We start from the raw sequence: 22204 nt of genomic DNA, 5'->3' as shown, positions 1-22204 counted from the left end.
ATGAGTTTCTGTCACCTTGGAAACATTTGGAAAAGAAATGCTATCCCTATAAAGAAACACAGTATTTAGCCCTACAGAAAGCTGTATTGTCCATTTCTAATGAGCCAGAAATTAAAATGTCATGAGTTGGGTATTTGTATCTTGTTTTCAGAGTTGCTACACTATCTTTGGGTGTGGTATAAATAATATTACTAATAATATGTATATAAATTGTGTGATAGAAAAATTGAAGACCCAAGAAAGTTAAACTAAATTAGACACAACATAATGAGGGATGGCTGTAAATAAAGCAGGGATGAGAGGAAAAGAATCCCTGACAGTATCCTCACTAATCTCATATGTCATGCAGACTCAGTTCTCTAAGCACACAGGCATAGAGGATGGAATGAGAAAGGGGCATAAAGCAGCATTAAGAGACATAGGGGCACATAGAGATGAGCTGCATGTGTGTAATGTTGGGTAAGAGGAGAGTGCATAGTAAAAATGTACACGTTTTGAATGTCATGTGGGAGGATACTGGAAGTGAGTACAGTCTCAAAGATGGACAGCAGCATGGATGAAGTAATGAAATGGTTAATGGTTACAGCAGAAGCCTGTGACTCAAGCAAACCTCCTTTCCCACAGATTCACTTTGTGATCTTAGACAAGAATCTTAGATTCAGGTCTTTAGATGTGGTTAGATGCCTGAGTCCCCATGAAATAAAGTGGAGTTAGACCCCTGGATATTTTTGGGGATCTAGGCCTTAGGCTTGGTGGGCATTGACAGACATGCAGCTCCCTGGCCTAACTTGTGGTGCTTCACAGAAAGTGCCATGAATTAGACCAACCCTCCCAACCCCACAGACGTTCACTTTTGGGTCAGGGATTGAGCTTCAGTGTGAAACCAATCCAGCCAAGGAGCTTCTTGCCTGCAGCTTCTTTCCACTAGCCATGCCCCCTCCCTCCCAGCTCCAGTGCTGTCTGCATGATGGGACTGGGGGAGAAGGGAGGGGGAGAAGCTCAGGCTGGGGTTTGCCCAGTCTGTGCTACAGGGAGGTGGGGTGGATTGGAGCCCCCCACCTCAGGGGGGACTCCAATCCAACCACCCCCACTCTAGTGCAGGCTGGGCAAACCCAACCCAAGCTCCATCCCCCCACTTTTCTCCCTTTCCTATCATGCAGACAGCACCAGGGGTGGGGCTGGGAGCTCAGCTGCCCAATCAGACAGAAGTTAATGAAGGTACTCTGCTTTGGAGCGCCTTCATTTGAACCCTTGTATAGTAAGGGTTAATTTGTTGTGCGATAAGGGATTTTTAAAATGCTCTTCAGCCATGCAGATCTGTTAGGGCACAGCTGTACAGTATTTTCAAGGGCCGATCACACAACAAATATAACTTCTGTCTGTGCCCTATGTGCTTATACCCCCACCTGTAAAATGAGTTAATAATAACATTGAGGCTTCCCATAGTTTTGAGGTGTATTTCATATTTTGAGGTGCTGAGATCTTATGAAAGTACGAACCATGTAAGTTCTTAAGCTCAGAACAAATGATTTTAGAGCAGAAAAATCTGAAGAATATAATATGAGGACTTGAGAGGGCACACAGGAGGAGGTTCAGATAGTTAAGTAGAGATATTGCTTCTTCATAACATTCAATAAAGAGACTTAGCTTTTTGTTCCCCAGGCACGTTCCATCATAGAGATACCTTAACAAGCATAAAAAATCTTTTCCAACAGATGGAAACCTCCTTCAGAGTGTCAATGTTTTCTTCACTTATTTAAAGAGCTAATACTGGAGTCTACTAGGGCCTCTTTATATGAGCAGGTGAAGGCACAATGGGATCTAATGCCACACATTCATGGCAGGATGTGCGATTGTGGGATCACACATTAGATCCCATCGCACCTTTTTGCTGGTGCAGGAGGAGCCTGATCCTGGGTTCCCCCTGCACTAGTAAGAAGCAAGCTCCTGCAGGTGGGATCCCCCTCAGCTGATACGGCTACCAGCCATGGGAGCCCCCATGCACCCCTGGGCCTGGGAGACTGAAGCTGCTGTGATCTAGCCATGGAATGCCCCATGTACCCCCAGAGCTGGAAGATCACAGAAACTGTGATTTCAAAGCTGCAGGAGTGCCCCATCCAATCCCAGGGCTGGAAGATGGCTGCTGGGACTGAGAGTCCCACAGCTGTGGGGCTCCAGGTCCCAGCAGTCATGGGGCACTGCTAGTCCCAGAGTCTGCAGCTGCCAAGCCCGGTCGGGGTGGAGAGTCCCCTCAGCTATGGGACTCCCAGTCCCAGCTGCACATGATGCACCCTGTGGCTGGGAGCCTGGTCAGCGGACAGGGCTCCCAGCCACAGGGGCAGATTCTGCTACATGTGCAAATTAAAGCTGGGTAGCAACTACCTATAAAGTTATTACACATTTTCCAGCCAGCAATAACTTTATAGCTGGTTGGGCCTTTTTATGGCATGATGGTACTCTGGTCACAGTTTCCGTGTGTATGTACCACTGCTTGATACCATTTTGAGACTGGGAAAGATGCCATTCTGATGCTCCCTCAACAAAGCTCTGACTGCAGTAGTCTGACTCATAAGATTAGTCTTTTGTAACTTGTTCACATAGTTTCTATCAAAAATATAATTGATATAAAGTATCTCTTTTCTAGCTATCTTTTCTTATAATGCCCATCCCTATGGCAGCTAAAAACTGGCTTAAGAATTCAAAAAGTGTAAATTTAAGATAATTACCTAGTTTCACAAAAACTATGCTATATAAGGATTCTGAAGCATAAACTGTAAAAATATGGTTCTCTAAGGGAACTTAGGTAAATTATACTTACTAGCATCTTAATATGTAGCCTACATAAAGATGGTAATGCAGATATGAATGCATAGAGAATTAGTCAAAATTTCTAGCACATATACCTTAAGCTTTATAGCTTAATTTCATGCCAAATGTGAACTAAATAGGGCATTAAGCATGATTATCTACATTGAATTAATTACAAAAATGAATTATATTGTATTTTTTTTAAAGCAGTAGCCTTAACTTTTTATATATGCTAGAAAAATATTAAATGCATAGGAACATTTTTATGTGGAACATAGGCACATTTCAAATATGGAAATATGTTACCTTTAGTGGGAGCTTTTATTTTACTTGAAAATACTAAAAGTAAAATAACATTTTTAAAAAGCAGAAAATCACTCAAAAATCACAGAAAATCACAGTCAAATTTTTTTCTGGTATAATCTATCTCCACTTCCTTGAATAAAACTTATTTTGTAATTGTGGTTTATTTATTATGGTACAATTTAGAATTAAGGAGTTACTTATAACAGATGTATTTTCTGCTTTTCAGTGTAGAATGAAGAGTGTATGTTTGCACACGCATGTTACCGAACATGATAAACAGACTGGAGAAATCAAACAAATGACCTGTTCAGAATCCTTAGAACACTTTAGCCACATCCATCTTAGTTGCATCAATAGAAGACCAACAATAATCAACAGGGAACTTTTTAACATTTTATTAAAAAAATTAGAAGCTCATTATACTGTGGATATACAGTGAATGGAGCACCTAGAATGAATAGACTTTGTGCCACGTAACTTAGGCATTCTGCCTCAATTTCTCCATTTGGCTTTGACATCACAGGGAAAATACAGTCTTTAAAATGGTTTCATATATTAAGATGTATTTGCAGGTACTGTGTATACCAGATCATTTAATTTGAAGTAGTAAGAACAGTTTGGACACAGGGTGCACCTACATGTGCAATCAAGGTGACACAATAAGCAGGCATAGTTCATGCTAGAGTTAAAAGCTCCTAGGCCCAGCATTTACATGTGCACCTGGAAGCACAGGACGTTCAGCTAGGGTGGCACAGCCCCAGCTGCCAGGTCACTCAGGGGGTCAGCCTGCCAGCCCAGAGCTGCTCCCCATGGATCAATGTGCTGTGGAGGGGCTGGCTGGGGCACAAGGGTACTATACCGCAGGCAGCCCCCACACTGTAGCACCCTCATGCCCCAGCCAACCCCGGTTACTTTCTACATGTGCGTTGTGGCAGAATAAATAAGTCCACCATGGGATAGTACTTATGTCAGGCAGTACTAACCTATGGCGGAGTTAATTAGTTTACTCTGGTCTAAAAACTCCGCACTTGTAAATGGTGATGCTTTATTGAGGAGCTAATTAAGCAACTCCGCAGTAAGCATGTCATGTAGATGCCCTCATTGCTGCATCCAGTCGGGCACAGACATTTGGTTCCCCAGGACAGGTAGCAGCAGTGCACCTTGCGCACCACAGCTGCTTGTCCCCAGGGAATGCCCGTGTCACATGTGCTTTGGCGCACAGCAAGTTACTCTGGGGACGGCATGGGAGGCTGAGGCCAGCTCTGTGCGGACCCTGGCAGCCTTACCTGGGGCCCAAGACTGCAGCCGTGGTGATCCTGCTGGTACGGACCTGACCAGCAGCTGCAGCCCGGTCACTTTTCAGCAGTGCGTGCTGCCTGTGCATGCGCTGCTCCATTTTCCTTCCCTGCAACATATCCAGGGGTCAAAGAAACCCATGGTAAAAAACCTGGAGCAGCACATGCATGGGCAGCGCACGGTTGCAGTGTGGAGAACACCACAGTGTGGAGTATGTGGCGCTGCAGACGTGTTTGTGGCACCACATACGTACCACACAGCCGCGTTCATCTGGATGTGCCCACAATGGTGATGGCTAACTGTAGGCAGAGTTAAAACCTAGCCTCAGAAAGTTATTCCTACTTGTGGAGAGAAAACACATTACTTTTGATTACTTCCAGCTTGCTTTAATGACTGTATCCAAGTACCTTTATTAAACTGGGCTTTTGAATTGAAACAAGGCAGAAAGTGTGTTTACTGCAATGATTAAAATGGCACTTTAAGACAAGCACTCAGCCATGAGTAAAATTGTCCTGCCATACTCCTGCAATAAATAATATCTTGGAAATTGTTTTTATGTCTTAAATAAAATACAGTTTGGGGAAAAAGAGAGAGAGAGAGCCTACATTATTCCTAAGCAATGAACTGGATTCCTTTCAGAGTGATACATCACGAGGGACACGTAACAAAGGAAAAATCTGGCACATGGGCTTTTTTTAGACAGAGCCACTAGTGAGTGTCACTCAGGTAAGTAACGAGCAAATGTTCTCTGGTAGAAAACAGACAAAATAAGGGGCAGATCCAGCAAACGCTTACGCAGTTCCCACTCCGAAAAATCACCGCCCCCAAACAAGGCAGAGGGTCCCTTCCTACACACACACGGGCAACTGCAAGCTTGCGAGCACTTCCAGGGATTATTCCTAATATGAAGAGAAGGGATGTTGTAAAACGTGTCAGGGGACACGGCCAACCTGCAAAGAACATATTGGCAGTAACTAATCAGTGCCCGCAGGGGACGAGAGCAGCGCGCATGCAGACGCGGAGGTGCTCGCAGCCCCCTTCAGCCGGGGTCGCGCCGAGCCGCGGAGTGCAGGCGCTCGGCGCCGGCCCGGCTGTGTCTGGTGCCCGCTGCTGAGGTTGCGCCGGGGTCGGGCATCCGCACGTGCGGACGGGCAGCCCCGCTCGCGGGCAGCAGCCGGCTCCGCGGGAACTAACTCATGCTGCTCCCTTCCACCTGCCACGGAGCGCGCGGGGCAAGCGGCGCCGGGACACGACCCACGAGCAATGAGCACGGCGGTGAGGCACACGGGGCGGCTGCGCCCAAATGCTCGGGTCGCCCCGACCCTTCCGCCTCTGCCGGCGCGCACCATTCGCGGGGGAGGGGGGGAGGAACGCTGCAGCTTCCCCCCCTCGCTTCCCCGAAGTGGTTCGCTCCGTTGCCTTAGCAGCTCCCTCAACACACGCCGACGCCGCGTGGAGGTAGGGGGGAGGGGGTGCGTCTGCTCCCCCATTGCGCCTGCGCCCCGGGGGGTGAGGTGCGTCCTGCGAGTGGTGCAAGGGTGGGGGGGCGGCGTCCTTGGGGTGGCCCCGGGGTCTGGCAAAGCCCCTCTGCAACTCCACCGTCCTGGGCCGTGCAGTGAGGCGAGCCCGCCCGGGCTGAGGGGGAGGGGGGAGGTGCATCGTTTGTGGCCCCACGGTGGCTTTGCGGTGCGTTGAGCCGGTGTAACTGACACGCTTCAGGCTGTCCTCATGTCGTGTGTGGCACGACGCGACCCAGTGGCACGTTGTGTCAGGATGGTATTTTGCTACGGGTTAACGCTGATGTAAAAATCAGTGCTTTGTGGTCGGATGAATCTGTTTGCAACTATTTTCGTTGCGTTTCTCTTTTTAAATAGCCGACAAAAACACCTGACTTCAAACAGGCGAAAAATCTTTGTGAGACACAGGAGAGGAAATGTTGATCCGGGTCCGTCACAGTTCAGGCGCCTCGTTAGAGTTAGGGTCTTGCGTTTCCTGACCGCATGATATTTTGTCAGATTTGTATTTGTGTTGCTTTCTGGTGCGTTGTCCTGCTGTGCCATGATATATACTGTGATGCTGTCACTATCTGCACCTTTTCATCTTATGCTCAAAACTTGAGTCCCGGTTATAGCTTATAGTTTCAGTGTCATTCGCCTCACTGAAGAGCATCTAATGCTTCATGACCAACCAAAGGCTGTTCTATGGAGATCCAGTTCATTCATGTATCCTACACGTTGGGTATGTCTACACATTCATCAGTGTGCTGTAGTTACTGCGCATTAAGTTTACGACTTGGCTAACCAAGTACTAAACCAATGCACATTAACATGGCTTTTTACTGATGCTTACTGTGCAGTAGCCTAATACTACTGCTCACTAGTGTATTAACACCGTTTTTGCCAGGCATGCTACTGTGCAGTGTTATTAGGCTACTGTGCAGTTAGCATCTTGTGTAGACGTGCCTATTTCTTCGATTACTGGGGACAGTAGAGTCCCAGGACAATGCTGCAACAACTTTACAGGATCTTTGTAACATTTCTAGTAATGCTTAGTAGCCATGTTTGTCAGGTGCTTGAGCTACTCAGGTTAAAACAGTTATATTTTGCATTTATTATTTAATTTGCTCCAAATTCTTAACCAGCGTTATGGAAGCTGGGGTTATATGGGTGCTAAGGTGCATGGTTGACAGCTCAGAAGTTGCAAGTTCAAGCCTGCAACAGAAGTGCTCACAGTGTAGCTCTGTCCGATTCCAATCAATCTGTGAATTCTGCTAAATGCCTTGTAACAGGGACATAAAAGGAAGCCTGTATTGTAAATTAGAGCAATGAGGTTTGTAGCAATGATTTCAATCACAGGCACTGAACAGAAGTTGCATTTTGCACATGATGAGGCTCCTTAAAGTGCTCAATAGCTGTTAACACAATAAATGTTCACAGCTGCACAGAGAAATGCAAAACTCTAGAGCTCTTGGTTCAGAGATGATACCTCTTATTAGATCAACTAAGAAATCGCAAGAACAAGATCTTTTTCTGCAAGTTTTCAGGCACACATGCCCTTTCTCAGGCTCAGGGAAAATTTAAGATGGTAAAAAGTTGTCGTAGCTGGAAAATAAACTTCATTTTTGCACAGAGGAAGCTGAAGGTGGAAGTGTGTACCTCTGGGTCCATGAGAGTGTCTCTGTGAGTTGCTCTTTGATGTGCAGATAAAGGTGTAGACACCTGCACAGCACTTTTAAAATGGTCAATCTTGTGAAAATTTAACCCGCATCTGATGAAGTATCAGACAAGGGTGCTTTAAGGCACAGTGCCGTAGGGAACCTATGTACAGGTTCCCTATGAGGGTTAATTTTGGGTGATTCTGCCTGCGTCCCATGAGGCTTTGCAGACTAGATTGGTGCTCCTGTGGGAGAGCATCAACCCAGCCCTGCCTCACCCCTGGGGCTGTCACAGAGAGGAGACAGAAAACCTCTGTCTCCTCCCTGTGCAGTGGGGGAGGGGGAGGGGGGGAGGGAGCCTGTGCTACTGCATGTGCCCCACAGCTGCCTCTGTGGAGGACTTGAGGGGAGCTGGGCCAGGCCTGTGCAGTGCGGGGGGAAGGGAGGGGGTGTCCCCCTCCACCCGCCCAGGCGGTGTCTTGATAGTGGTAACCTCATAGCTGCCATGCCTGGAGCTGGGGGGTGGGGTGCGGAAACAGAGTCCCCCACCTCGTGGGCCTGGCCCAGCTCCCCCACAATGGTCCCAGCAGAGGCATTTGGGCAGGGCCTGCAAGACAGAGGTCCTCCGTTTTCTTCCCCTCCCCCCGCAGCTCCAGGCTCAGGAGCCACAAGGCTGCTGATGTCAAGGCGCTTGTGTGGGGGGTAGGGGATGGGAAGGAAGCTGGCCTCGGCTAATCGAGGCAGGCTCCAAGCCCCCCAGCCCCATCCCAACAGGTGTGCCTGTTGGGTTGAATGGTGCTGTAATTCATGGTGCTTTGTGTAAAGTGCCATGAGTTAGAGTGTCTACCTGACAGGCTGCCTGAACTTCTGTGCGCACCTACAGGCAGGGAGGAGTAAGGGACGAATCCACCCCTGAGGGAAAAAATATAGTTCTGTGACTTCAAAGTGAGATATGACTTCAAGGTAGGATAAATTTGGCAGACATTCCCAGCTGTTGAATAACCAAAGCCGTTTTCTTGCAAGTGACCTTGGTAACCACGAATGCAAGAGAAAAGAAAATACAGCCTGTGGTTTCTAACTGGAATGTTTTTCAAAGTTTTCCAGGAGGTATCAGTGACTCTAAACCTTTTGTACAGACATAGTCATGCTTGTTATCACTTTCCACATAATGATTTAAAAATAGCTGATACTAATTGTTTTTTGATAGTGAGTATAGGAGTGCAGACACCATTTTAAATTGTTTTCCATATCATTTTTTGTACTTCTAGTCTAAATTGCTTAGTAAATGCTGCAGAGAAGTCTCTGAAATAAATTCTTGTTGCTGTTCAAATGGGACTCAATCCAACACCCATTAAAGTGAGTGGGAATCTTTCTGTAGGTTTTAATCGACTTTTGGATTAAATGCCCTCAAGTATCCTTTATTACAATGTGTAGGATGATCTCCCATCTGGAAAGCATATTCCTTTGTCTTCATAGTGGGCACAACTTTTCCAGCAGAATTCAGGGTCCTGAAAATCTTCTGTGCTTTGATGGAATTGGACTGTGGAGAGCTGTGAATGTTTTCTCAGAGGGGAACTCCCCTTAACCTGAGCTCACTGTAGTTCATTGAGGAGGAGAGGAATGTAAGTCCAGATCCTCAGAAGTATTTAGGCGCTTAACTCCCATTGAAATCAGAGGTAGTTAAGTCTGTACACTGGAGTTAGATGCTTCTTTGAGGATGTGGGCCACCACTGTCTCTGGGCTGTGATTATAGTAACCCATGGATCACAGGTCTAGTTGGAAGAGCAGCCAGGGAAGATGCTATAACCTCATCACTATCTCTGTTTAATATCTCAACACAAAACCTTTTTACTAAGGCATTGTCTACAGACTTGCATCATTTTATACCGATTTAAATAAGCCAGTGCAAAATCCAGTGTACTGTTATTTCAGTTTTAAAATAGTCCATGTCAACTTTGCTCAAGTGCATTCTGTGCTTTTCAGCTTTACTTTCAACTTTTCCCTTTCCCCAAAAAAGAAAATAGATTCTTATTTATATTAATGAAAGGTCCTGTTCCACAGTTAAATAAGTGAGAGTAAAGAAAACAGGACTGTGTGTAAAATTAATCATGTGAATAAATCTTTGAGTGACTAGGGTCTTAATGATCTACCATCTGGTAATAACTCCTACTGAATGACACTCTGTATTTGTTGAGTTCTGGTAAATTACATTAAAGTTTATGAACTATTTTCTGTAAAAATGGGAAAACTGCAAATGGGAAGCAAAGGTAATTAGAGCCTGGTTCAAGATGACCTTATCCTAGTTTTGTCAACTGGTGATCAAGCCTGGAAAGATTCCTTTTATTGTTAGCAGGGGTGATTGGATGGAACTGGAATATTACACAGATCCAGGAAAATCTGTCCAGACAGAGTGCTAACCGCATGCCAAAATCTGTTACAGTTGCTTTGTATCTATGAATAAAATTCATATACAGCAAATTCTATATGTGCATTATTAAAATGTCCACACAGACCCTCTCTGACTAAGCACATGATGAGCAACTACAGTGAGACTCAACTATTGTAGTTCCCTGACTAAACAAGTCACATGTAGCAGGGCTTTATTTTTATTTTTATTTTTTGGATTTGTCACTGCTTATATAATAGCATACTAAGGGCAGGCTAGTAGGTGAAGATTGAGCAGGGCTAAAGACCTCTGGATTCCTAGTAGAGTAGAAGCTGTACATAAGCACACTCTTCAAGAGCAAGGTCACGTGTGGTTATAGGCAAAGTATACTTATATCCGAAGTTATCCCGCAGAAACAATGACATATAATACTCAAGCCATGTGCAGAGCAGTTTAGTTTAATGTTTACTTGTTTTTAGTTACCACATATATGTATGTGCAGTATTATATTTGCAATGTCTGGTGCTTATTTGAATAATATGGCACCCTACCATAAGAGATCACAGATTTATGAGGAGTCTTGAAAATTAGCTCTGCACACTTTTTAGCTGATTGACAAACATATTATCATAGTATTTTACTGTATTATTGCCACTCATATACAGTGTTGGCTGGCTTTGAACAGCATGTTATCATGACAAATAAAGAAACCCATGTGCTTCTATCTGAATAGGGTGTGATTGTATCAGGTGCTCTGCAGCTGGGAAAGATTTGGTTTTCTGATGATATTTTGTCTGTATTCAAACTGTCCTTAGGTGGGACTATATATGGCTTCATCACTATTTTGGAGGCATCATCAGCTTGTTCAAGTTGCTTATTAGCACACCAGGATCAAAATCTTCTTAGGTTTTATTATTAGTCCCAGTAACTTTATTGGGACTATGCAAGTGCTTAAAATTAAGCACATGTTTAAATACTGCTTGTTGCATATTTCATCTTTAGATGCTCACTCTGTCATTCTGACTGAAATTGGAGGGAAGGAGTGTTAGAACTTAATTTCTCAAAAAGCACTTAAATCCCATTTTCAAATTAGGTTTCTAAAGATGCTAGGAAGTGTCTAGTTACCTTTTGTTTCTTCCTTGTCCTAATTTTCTTTCCTAAGGTTCAGAGACTGGGAATGTGAACCTCTTTTCCATTTTCCTTCATTTTTTATTTTGCTAAGAGAAATTCAAGCATCAGCTACTAAATATTCTGCTGTACAAGTAGACAGTGCCAACTCTATGAAACTATGGGCCATGTTTATTCTGTTTACAAATCAATGGCATTCCTTGGACCTGCAGTTGTGCACTGCTGGTAACTGTGCCCTTGTTCTTTTCAGAAGATAGGACTCTGTTCTCAATTAGTGAATAAAATCCCTGTTTGTTTTTCCCTTTTGGGTGGTTTACTTAGTTAGATATGCCTTTAAATTATATTGCTGGTTAATTGCAGTATTTTTAATGTCATTTATGTAGTAATTTAGAAACAAACTCTATTAAATCTGATTCTCTTTTCATTTACGCAGGCTTTAATTTGATGGAATTATTTCCTGATCTACACTGGTATAGGTAAGCTCAGTATGAGACCTGCTAAGTTTAAGATCCCCAAAAGCTGGGAAATTTACAACTGATGCAACTAATCCAAAGTACGTGGGTGGCACACTACAGCAGCGTTTCTCAGCCCATGGGTTGCAACCCAGAAGTGGGTCACAAGAATATGGATTGTGAACATACTTTAAAAATGGATCATAAACGTTAAAGATGGATTCTCCTTTAAAGGAGAATAATGTGGGAAACTGTGGCTTTTCCTTTGCAGGCTGGCAGAGTTCCAGCCTGCAAGGATCTGTTTGTGGTGCCCCCCTACCCCACACCCTCACCCTGCCCCACACACTGGGGGGCTGGAGCCTGGGGGCAGGGGGCAGCGGGTCAGGAGTGAGGAGCACTGGGTCAGGACTGGCCATCAATGTTTACAAATGGGTCCTGGTACAAAAATGTTTGAGAACCACTGACCTAGAATAAATCTAGGTTGGACAAAACATGTCGGAGTACAATTCTGTGTAGACAGTGGAGTTGGGTAAAATGATGTAATTGGTCATTTCTCTTCTTAGGCCAAGAATTTAAATGTGTGTATATTGGCATCACTCCACTGGAAGCAGTGGAGAACAACCACTGTATAGCAGTTGACGCCTAGTCTATATGGCAGTATTAAGAACCTGATCCTTGTTATTAGGCCTATGCAAATAGGGAAGTATTTGATTTGTATTCGGATTTGGCCGATTTGGAGGACAGCAATTCAATTGAGTGATTCAAATCGCTGTCCCCGTTCAATTCGGCCGAATCCGAATCGGAGATTTGGCGCTGAATTGATGCTGATTCGGATTGGCCAGGGGGAGGCAGGCAGGCACAGCCGGGTGGCTATAGGTTCTCCTGTGGCTCTTTTGGCTTTGTCTCCCTCTCCCTGGGCGGGGGGGAGCTGTGGGAGAAGCCCCCATGGCTGCCCTGCCCAGCACATCTGCCACCCAGACCCAGCCTCCCAGCACTTTAACAAAAATAATAAAATAAAAGCCCTGCACTCACCATCTGCAACAGTGGCGATTGGGGCCTCTGGGCAGGGTGCTGCACGCTGTCTGGGGGCTGGGGCTAAGCTGTGCCGGCCTGTTGGGATATTACCGTGTACGGACATGGGCCTTTACATCCTGTTGACATTCACTGGCTTCCCTCTTCCAAGGCCAGTGCCAGTCAACTCAGTTGGGTTGATCTTCCTCTCTATTATCTCACCTGCCACACCTTTGATGACCTAATTAATGCGGGGAGGGGTGATGACTCCCTGACCCAGTGTTGGCCATTACTTGCCTGGTGCCTGACCAGGTATACATAACGAAACAAAACTTCTTGCCATAGGAAGTAAAATTACAGGCAACTTGTCGTCCGTCCGGTGGTGCTTCTCCAGGCTGCAGGGGACTCAGATGTAGCCTCTCACTTCCACGGTTCTTTAATCCATGAATGCTTGATCGCTGAAGCCGTGATCAAATGTTTCCTTTTTTTTTTTCCCTTTTCTTCAGTAATTGATGCCACACTGGCTTAATTGACCTCACACAGCAGCCAATTCATGTGGGAGTGTCGGTTTCCCTTGGGTATGTGAGCTCCTCTGAGCTCTCAAGACCATGCAGGTCTCTTGCCCCATTCCCAGGGACTTCAGTTCTGGGCAGCAGACAGGCACTCACTCTATCTGCATGCCCTGTCACTCTCTCTTACCGTCCCGTGTTGTTCCATCTCCCAGGACCGGAAATAACCCTGGGCTGCTTAATAAGCCCAATCCGCTTCACCCAGCAAGGTGATAAAATGGCATCAGGGAAAGTCAGGAGCTCCCATTGGAGTGTGGCCATGCTGCCACGGTTGGGCAAACTCGCCTGGCCAGGGGTCTGCTCTAGGTATGTAAACTTGACCTTTTCACATGATCCCACAGCCTGTGCTATAGCTGGTGAGTGTGGAGCTGTTTGTTTGGTTTTTTTAAGTGCTGGGAGGCTGGGGTCAGGCAGGGTATGGGGCTAGGGAGGGCAGCCATGGGGGCTTCTCCCACGATTCCCCCCACCCAGGGAGAGGCAGGCACAGCCAGAGGAGCCGCGGGTGAACCTACAGCCACCTGGCTGTGCATGCCTCTCTCTGGCCGATCTGAATCTCTGAATCTGTCCAAATCTTTTCCAAATAGATTCGGAGGCTATGGATTTGATTCGGACCTTTTAATGGGTCCCCCAATTCAATTCAGATTTAGAGATTTGGCTGCCAAATCTCGCCAAATCTCCTTCGAATCAAATAGGCGACTGAAGCTTTCCACAGCCCTACTTGTTATCATTTTGGACCAAAATTTTCCCCAGACTTTATAGTAAATTTTAGGTTCCTAATGCTGCAAGACTGGACCCTGACTGTGCCTCTCATATGCATATTGTTCCTGTCAGATAGGTACTGTGAACATCATAGCTCTTATTTTTGTTGTCACCTATTTACTTCTGTGGGGATGTGATTTACCCAATATAATGATATCCTAATGATACTTTTGTTAGGTAAATTTCCATCTCTTAAAGTAGGTTGACACATTTTTTAAATGTAATTATGTTAAATGAACCAAACCTATTGTAAACATCTGCTTTCTTTTCAATTGTCATAAATAGCTTTCTGAGTATAATTATATTTTTGAACATTAATAAAATGAATTAATGTGTAAAACCTGACACCTTGCACAAAAGTAGCAGTTTCAGTCACTGGGTATAATGTGTTTGGAAGTAGTACATTATTATTCACCTCATTATGATAAGAAAATAATTTGTAAATGGCCTTTTATATCTTTTTATGAGATCTGTTGAGAACCAGATTCAATCAAAATATATAACTACTAATGAATTGTTTAATCATACCCAGCTCTTTCACCTATACATCATATCTGCTTGATTAAATGTGACTGATTCATCTCAAAACATGAGGGAGTGGAAATATTCAAGCACTAAATACTAATTTATGTTCTTCAGGGGCTAAGTTCTGTTAAAAGAATTATCAGTATGGAAGGTATTCAACTCTCTGATAGTGGTGAAGAGGAACAGACATCTGTTTCATCATTTCAGGAAGAAGAAAAAGATGACATAACAGGTCAGCTCTGTATTGTGGAGCAACACTGCAGAAGCTAGTCTTTGAAGTATTTTGCTTATTTACAGACACTGACTCTGTCTCTGAGGCAGTACAATATGATAAAATCCACACAACAGATTTGAGACTAAATGGTTATCTCAGTTACATTGATATAATCAAAAGTAACTCCACTGGCTCCAGTAAGGATCTTCAAGGTTTACTGTTACAGGTGTACCTGATCAGAATCTAGTCTATGATTTCTGTGATGGCTTAGGAAGGCATCCCCCTATCCCTACTTACAATCATAGTCATAGAAAGTTAGGGTTGGAAGGGACCTCAGGAGGTCATCTAGTCCAACTTCCTGCTCAAAGCAGGACCAATTTTGGTCCAGTCCAAAACTCCAATTTGTCAAGGCCTCGCTGAATCCTAGATCTATCCTCCAGCCTATCTACTACTCCCCGCAGCTTGGTGTCATCTGGAAACTTACTGAGGGTGCACTCTATCTCATCTTCCAGATCGTTGATGAAGATATTGAGCAAAACTAGCCTTAGGACCAACCCCTGGGGCACTCCGCTTGATATTGGCTACCATCTAGACATTGAGCCATTGATTGCTACCCTCTAGCCTGATGATCCAGCCAGTTTTCTAAACACCTTACAGTCCGTTTATCTAACCCATACTTCCTTAGCTTGCTTACATGGAAGTTGTGGGAAGCCATATCCTTGAGGACTTGCTCCATGATCCTTTCAGGGACTATGGTGAAGCTGACTGGTCTGTAGTTCCCTGAATCCTACTTCGTTCCTTTCTTAAAGATGGGCACTGTACTTCTGAAGTCAAACTCTTGCTCAGAGCGGTTAATCCACACTGTTGACTGTGTAGTTCTGTAATATTATTCAAAGAATGTTTGCAGTTATTTCACGAGATGCACTCGGCTTTCCTATTGTCCTTCTCTATTATCTATTATTACTCATAGATCGTGCACAAAGTGACCACACAAATGTTTAGTGAGAATTTATTATATTATTCTATTATCATTGCTGCAATAAATGCAGAGCAGGACAAATTAGTATATGATGAATGGTACTCTTTTTTTGCAATGTCAGTCAAAAATCTATGAATGAACTATAAGTGTTATATTTCATTTGGCTAATGCAGATTTCCTTTTTATAGCACTTCTACTTGATTGTCAGTGAGCATGTCTATATGTGCTATTCATGCTGTAAAGCTTACTGCGCAGTAAAATACTGTGCAGTAAGCCTTCCCTGAGAGCAGATCTGCTCTTAATGGGAACAGGTGTGTACAGAGCTGTGCCTACATTGCTCTGGCCACCTGCAGCAGCCAGGGGGAGCTCCAGGTTCCCCCTGGGTGCTAGCCTGGAGGGATGGCAGGGAGCATGGAACCAGTTCCCATATGGAAGGGGACAGGAGAGCTCTTCTGGCTGCAGTAATAGCTGTCTCCTTGCCCCATACACATCAGGAGGGGTCTTGATGTGCACAGGGCTGGGAGACAGTGCCTCTGCAGAGCTCTCCCAGCCTCCTGTACCTGGGGACAAACCCCATGCTCAGCAGGGCTTCCCAGCACAGCCAATCACTGGCCAGGAGCTGTCCCATTTCTGGGGCAGCTCCCAGCCAGCCCTGGGCTGGGCAGGATTTCCCCATGCAAACTGGGGCTGGCTGGGAGCTGTCCTGCTTCTGGGATAGCTGCCAGTCAGCCTCAGGCTGAGCAGAAACTTTCCCACAGAGCCTACTGGCTAGGGTCTATCCCAGAAGTGGGACAGCTCCTGGCCAGCCTCCAGCTGTGTGGGGAAGCAGAGAGCTCCATAGTTCTGGCATTGCTTAGTTTCCTGTTCCCATGAGGAGCAGAGAACTGAGCAGTGCTGGGATAGGGATGGGGATGGAGGTTGCGGGGGGAAGGCAGAGAACTACCCCGTCCTGGTGTTGCTTGACTCTGCTCCTCGGGGAGCTGGGAGCTGAGCAGCTCCAGGACTGGGGGACTTCTCCATCCTCTGTGGCCCGTCTAGTGCTGGGGCTGACCAAGAGCAAATTTGCTACTGCTCAGTATCTACTGTGCAGTTAGTTTACTATCTGTATTTACAGGTAGTAGCTAACTGCACAGTAGACTAATTTACTGTGCAGTAAATGGTGCACATGTGTAGATGGTGATGCTTTACTGCACAGTAGATTAGTCTACTGTGGAGTAAAGCATCTCATGTAGAAACACTGTGACAGCTTTGCAATGAAGGTAGGGAATTTTTGCTTATTTCAGTCTCCAGGTGTAAAGTTGCCTTCATGTATATTTTGTGACAAGAAGTTTTTTATTAGGTATAGCAATAAAGCTTTTTAAATGTCATTTCCTTACCACTTGTCATGTTTTGGCTTGACATAAAAGGTACCAGAGCTTTACATTTTAATGCTGAAAGACTCTTTATTAAACAGTTGTTTTGCTCTCTGTTAGAACAAAAGCTTAGGGAAGAGCCAGAAGATGATGACAAAACCAGAAGCAAGGAAAATTCTAAAGGAGTTGGAGGAGACTTTGATTATAGCAGGTGAATAGTTTGTATCTTGTGTAACCCATATTAGTAGTTTCTCATTTGTAACCCATATTAGTAGTTTCTCATTTGGAATGTATTTACAATTTGAAGGGAAGATGTACTTAATACAATTTCACTAATGCACTGCACTTTTCTCTTATAGGAAGTAATAGTTTAAGCCTTTGTATGGGGAAAATAAACAAAGGTTTTTTGGAATGGAAACCATGCTGCAATGGTATAATTATATCAAACATTGGGTTGCATCTAACTTGCAGGCACTAAGCCCAGTGAATTCATTGAGTTCTATATTAACTGATTCTTGCTTGTGCAAGGACCACAGGGTTGGGTCATGTGTTTTAGTAAATGAATTAGGAGAAGACTGACAAGGCTGCATGATATTAGACTAATGTATCTTTGGGTTTACAAGTAGGGAGTACATCGATTTTAGTGTATCACTTTAATCTCTGGAGAACTAGGGTTAAATCTGACACAAGTCACGTGTTAAAATGAATTTTTTTATTTAAGCATAGCCTGAAATGGATGATAAAAGAAAATGATAGACCAAATGGATAACATTTACATATTTAAATAACTGTTCTTTTTTAAAAATTGTCCTATGGTTAATCATATGTGATGATGAAAATCTTTTTTTCTGTTTTTAAATCTAAAGGGAAGGCTTGGAACATTATGCGAGCAATGTTAATAATAATAACAATAAGAAATATGCAGACAGAGTTTCGATATTAACCCTGCGCAGGAACATAAACCAGCTTGACAACCTGTCCAAAGAAAAGGATATTATGATTCAAAAAACCAGGTTAGTGTTTAGGCATGAGGTTAGGCAATCACAACAACAGAGATATATCATTGTCTTTGTTTTGTTTTTCCAAACAGAAATAAAATTCTTGCTGTCATGCATGATATAAATATTATCTTAATTTCTGTTACTAATTATTTGATTCTTGCTTACAAAATACCTTTGGCTGTTATGAATACAATTAGAATTTTGCCTAGGAACCCCTAAGTGATCAGGAGAGATTAAACATTTTTAAAGGGAACCATTTTTTCACCTATCCTTTTATTTTGATAGTTTCTCCATTCTTGGCCTTGGATAATATTGTTTGAATGTCATTAATATTTTTAAATGAATTAAAAATGAATCACTCTTTTAAAAAATTAAGAAATAGCTAATGAAATGGCTGACATGCTTTTTTGGCAGGATAAAGCCAGTCCCCTGAGAGTTGAAAGATGTTAAACAAGTCATTATACTGGCTTTACATAGCCAAAGAAGCATGTCACTCATTTTATTTTGCAGTTTCTTACCTTCTTTTTTTAAATTAACTTAAAACTGATTTTTAGTAGACTCTTCAAACTGTAACTAGAGTCTCTGACATGACCTGAAGGTCTTAATTACCAAAAAAATGTACTGCTTGTATTTTTGTCGATTGTAAAAAAAAAAAAAAAAAAAAAAAAAATGGCATGTTCAGAATAACATTTAAAAATAAATAAGCTAGGGGAAAAGTTTAGCTTAATCTTTTCTTGGGAACGTTTGTAGGACTCAGGAAAAAGATGTGCTTATCCGTAGCTACCCACTCTCCTTCACACGACAGACTCTGCCCCCATAGAATGCGTTCAATGGGACTTCTGAATAGAGGGAAAAAAAGATGGTGGAAGTACCTCATAATATATCTCTTTTTACTAGAACTAGGAGGGTCTACGTCACACAAGGGGTGGGAGAAGTGGAAGGCGAATTCCAGTTTGGGATTTGTTTCATTTGGTTTATCATAGTTCAGCTGATTATTCCAGACTATACAGAAGAAGTGAATTTTCAGATAATTTAATGCCATGGAGAAAAGAAAACTGACAAATTACAATAAAAACAGCTAATTGGAATACTCCTGAATATCATTGATTTTTTTTTTTAAATTATATGCGACTGCAAAGTGAATGCTTTTAAAAAAAATACAATTTCTGTGAATTTAATGAATGAAAGGTGGTTTTGAATAATAAGATGCTGTAACTTAGTATTATTTTTTTTCTAATATATTTTGGGGAACTATTTTGGCAAATGAGTGTAAATCTGCAACACTCAATATTTCTAGGCATTTCCTGCTATTTCCTGGCATACTCATTATCCTCGCAATGTGCGTACTCAGGACGTCAGCCTATGTCCTTCCAATTGTGTAATCAGCTTGGAGTGGCAGGAAGTTGATGGCTGGGGGTATAAAGGCTAACAGCTGTTTTCAACACTTTTTTCATCATAAGCTAAAGCTAATTATTATCTTTGCATCTGCCTTAAAAGAGGCTTTTATTGGAAAATACCCATGTCATTTTAAAACTGGAAGTCCTATTTACAACTGAAATTAAAGCTTTGCTATGTATAACCAATTTTAGAGTGACATGCTGTGAATGATTTCCCTTGTCAATTGCTATTATGTTGCAGAGCAGTGATCACAGTCCTTATATTTCCTTAGCAAATGTAATCCTGTTAACAGTTAATCAGGATGACTGGATAGTTTAGGTTCATGCAAACATATAAAGGAGTGACCAAGAGTCTACATCTGATAAGTGATAGTCTGTGTGAAAAGAATTGGTGTCTCTGGTGGGATTCATTCTACATAAAATATTAATAGCATAACTGTAGAGAATTAATTCCCTGTATTATCAGCCTTGGAGCCTGGGAACAGCCTACTACAGTATCACATGCTGAATTTCTTTCCTTTAGAATTTAAGGCAGACTGGCAAAGTGGTGTGCAAAAACCTGCATTGTTTCTTCTTGTGCTACATTTGAAATGTCTCATGTTTGCCAATCAGGAAATTTATGGATCTGTCCTAGACCTTACTGAGGTCAATGGAAATAATCCCATTGATTTCAGCATTTCTGGATCAGACCTTAAATGAAGCATAAAACACCCTTAGGTTCTGATCATGTCTGTGCTCAGAGTAGTATAACTAATGCAGGTGACCAGGGCAGCAGCCCCAGGCACCAACTTGGAGGCAGGGGAAAAAAATAACAGCTGCTGCTGCCAGCTGGATGCATTACTGGCACCCAGAAACCACCACTGCCCCTGGTGACATGGCTGCCCTGGCCACAAAACTACCCTGTTTCACTTCTGTAGAGTAAACTAATTACATAGGTAGGTTCGTTGAAATTAATGATTATGCATGTGCTCAAAGTTAAGCATGTATGTCAAAGCTAAAAGTTAAAAAAAGAACAAAAGAAAAATATAAATATGCTGGAAGAGGCTAAACTTTTTTAAAAACACTTTATGGTGTCATTTATTGGATGAAACTAGAACTCTGAATGAAACTGGAATGAATTGGGAGTAAGGGGAGAGGTTTTCCTGGTGAAAATACTTTGAAGATAACAAACATCTTTAAAGAAACTTATTACTGAATTCTGAAATATCAGAGAAAAGTGGGGAGGTAGTGGGAGGAAATCCCAGTTACATTCCTTAAAAGAAAAGCTTCAGTGGAAGCACTGGGGAATTTACAAAATAGTTGTTTGCTTGTTTCAGAGAGGAGCTCAGTGCCTGCCATCTACGGATCAAAATACTCACAAAGCAACGAGAGAGTGTAGAGACCAAAATAGAAAAAGAGAAAAAGGCTGGAAATGCGTAAGTAGAGAGTGTTTCTGCCTGCCACAGATTACTGGCATCATCTTTGTTGATATGTGTGAAGGCAATGAGGTAGTAAGATAAAGTTTGCTACCTTTTCAAGTTGCTGCTGAAAGTGTCTGATATTGTAAACAGTTGTGAACCAAATGAGCAATGTTTAATACTCAGTAATTAAAAGTCATTGCTGTTCTAATGATAAAAGGCAAAACTGCATTATCTCAGTAGACCATGCTGTGTGGCAAGGAGCTTTGCAGTCATGGTGAGCTGGAGAACAGGCCAGGTACATTAGTTCCTATATTGGTGAACACTGAATGATGCAATCACTCTCTAGGTAGCTTGTTATTCACACCAGTCAGTCCTTCTATTTGAAATACCGAGTGGCAATGCAGGTGCTTGGATAAAAGGTTGATTTCTTAAATTTCCTAGGTAAGATGCTACTAGGGCAATTGCAGTGGAGGAAAAAGGGGAACTGGTGACTAAAGGAACACCTCATGACAGCAGATATTAGATCTAATTCTTTGTATTTGGATGACAGAGAGCATGGAATATTGATTCTGACTTATGTGACCTCAAGCAGATTGCTGTTTTCCTTGATGCATTGGTAAGGAGGTAGTTGAAAGCAGGGGTATGAGGTGCGACTAACCTTTGTAAATCAGTTTGAGATCCTTGGTAAGGGGTGTGGTAGAAAAACCAGCAAAACCAAGGAGGTGATTCTTCCACTCTACTCAGCACTGGTGAGACTGCAGCTGGAGTACTGTGTCCAGTTCTGGGCACCTTTAACAAGGATGTGGACAAGCTTGAGAGAGTCCAAAGAAGAGCCAGCCATATGATCAGTCTTACATGGCAAGCCATATGAGGAAAGGCTGAGGGGCCTGGGACTCTTCAGCCTGAGGAAAAGTAGGCTGAGAGGAGACCTAGTAGCAGCTTACTGCTATACTAGGGGAGTACATCAAGGGCTTGGTGAGCAACTGTTCACCAGGGCACCCAAGGGGAAAACCAGGAGTAATGGCTACGAACTCCTGGAAGAGCGACCCAGGCTCAATATTAGGAAAAATTTCTTCACAGTCAGGGTGTGCAAACTGTGGAGTAAGCTTCCTCCAGAAGTGGTGCAATCGCCTACCCTGGAAATCTTTAAGAGGAGACTAGACAGTCACCTTGCTGGGCTCACCTGGCCCCCAGTTCTCTTTCCTGCTTGGTGCAGGGGGCTGGACCCGATGATCTTCTGAGGTCCCTTCCAACCTCACAATCTATGAATCTATGAAAAGTTTCCAACACTTCTGAGAACAACAAAAGCCAAAGTGTAGAAGTTTTATATTACTCCTAGCACTGTGACCTGAGTTAAAAAATCAAATTCAGTCTAGGCCTTGTCAAGAAAGGTACATGTTTGGGGTAGTGGTGGGAGAAGGGTGTTCGAACCAAGGTTTTAGTGTCCATGATTATGTCTAATTATAC

General features: G+C 43.3%; 1 protein-coding gene across 3 annotated transcripts in view; it reads left to right on the top strand.

The window, feature by feature from the left end:
• The first annotated feature begins 5838 nt into the window (after positions 1–5838).
• Positions 5839–22204, top strand: part of CFAP74 (cilia and flagella associated protein 74) — a 113843-nt gene continuing 97477 nt past the window's right edge. For 2 of the 3 annotated variants that reach the window (XM_059716923.1, XM_019494010.2), the window contains exons 1-6: positions 5839–5868; positions 11512–11554; positions 14509–14626; positions 17060–17150; positions 17806–17952; positions 20654–20752. In XM_059716923.1, the coding sequence (XP_059572906.1) occupies positions 14539–14626; positions 17060–17150; positions 17806–17952; positions 20654–20752 (425 nt within the window). In that variant the 5' untranslated portion in view covers positions 5839–5868; positions 11512–11554; positions 14509–14538. The remainder of the gene's footprint in view (positions 5869–11511; positions 11555–14508; positions 14627–17059; positions 17151–17805; positions 17953–20653; positions 20753–22204) is intronic. The other variant, XM_006265123.4, reaches the window with a different exon arrangement.

Source organism: Alligator mississippiensis, chromosome 13, assembly GCF_030867095.1.
Source record: "Alligator mississippiensis isolate rAllMis1 chromosome 13, rAllMis1, whole genome shotgun sequence".
Taxonomy (NCBI): Eukaryota; Metazoa; Chordata; order Crocodylia; family Alligatoridae; genus Alligator; species Alligator mississippiensis.
This window is presented reverse-complemented; position numbering and strand designations above follow the sequence as displayed.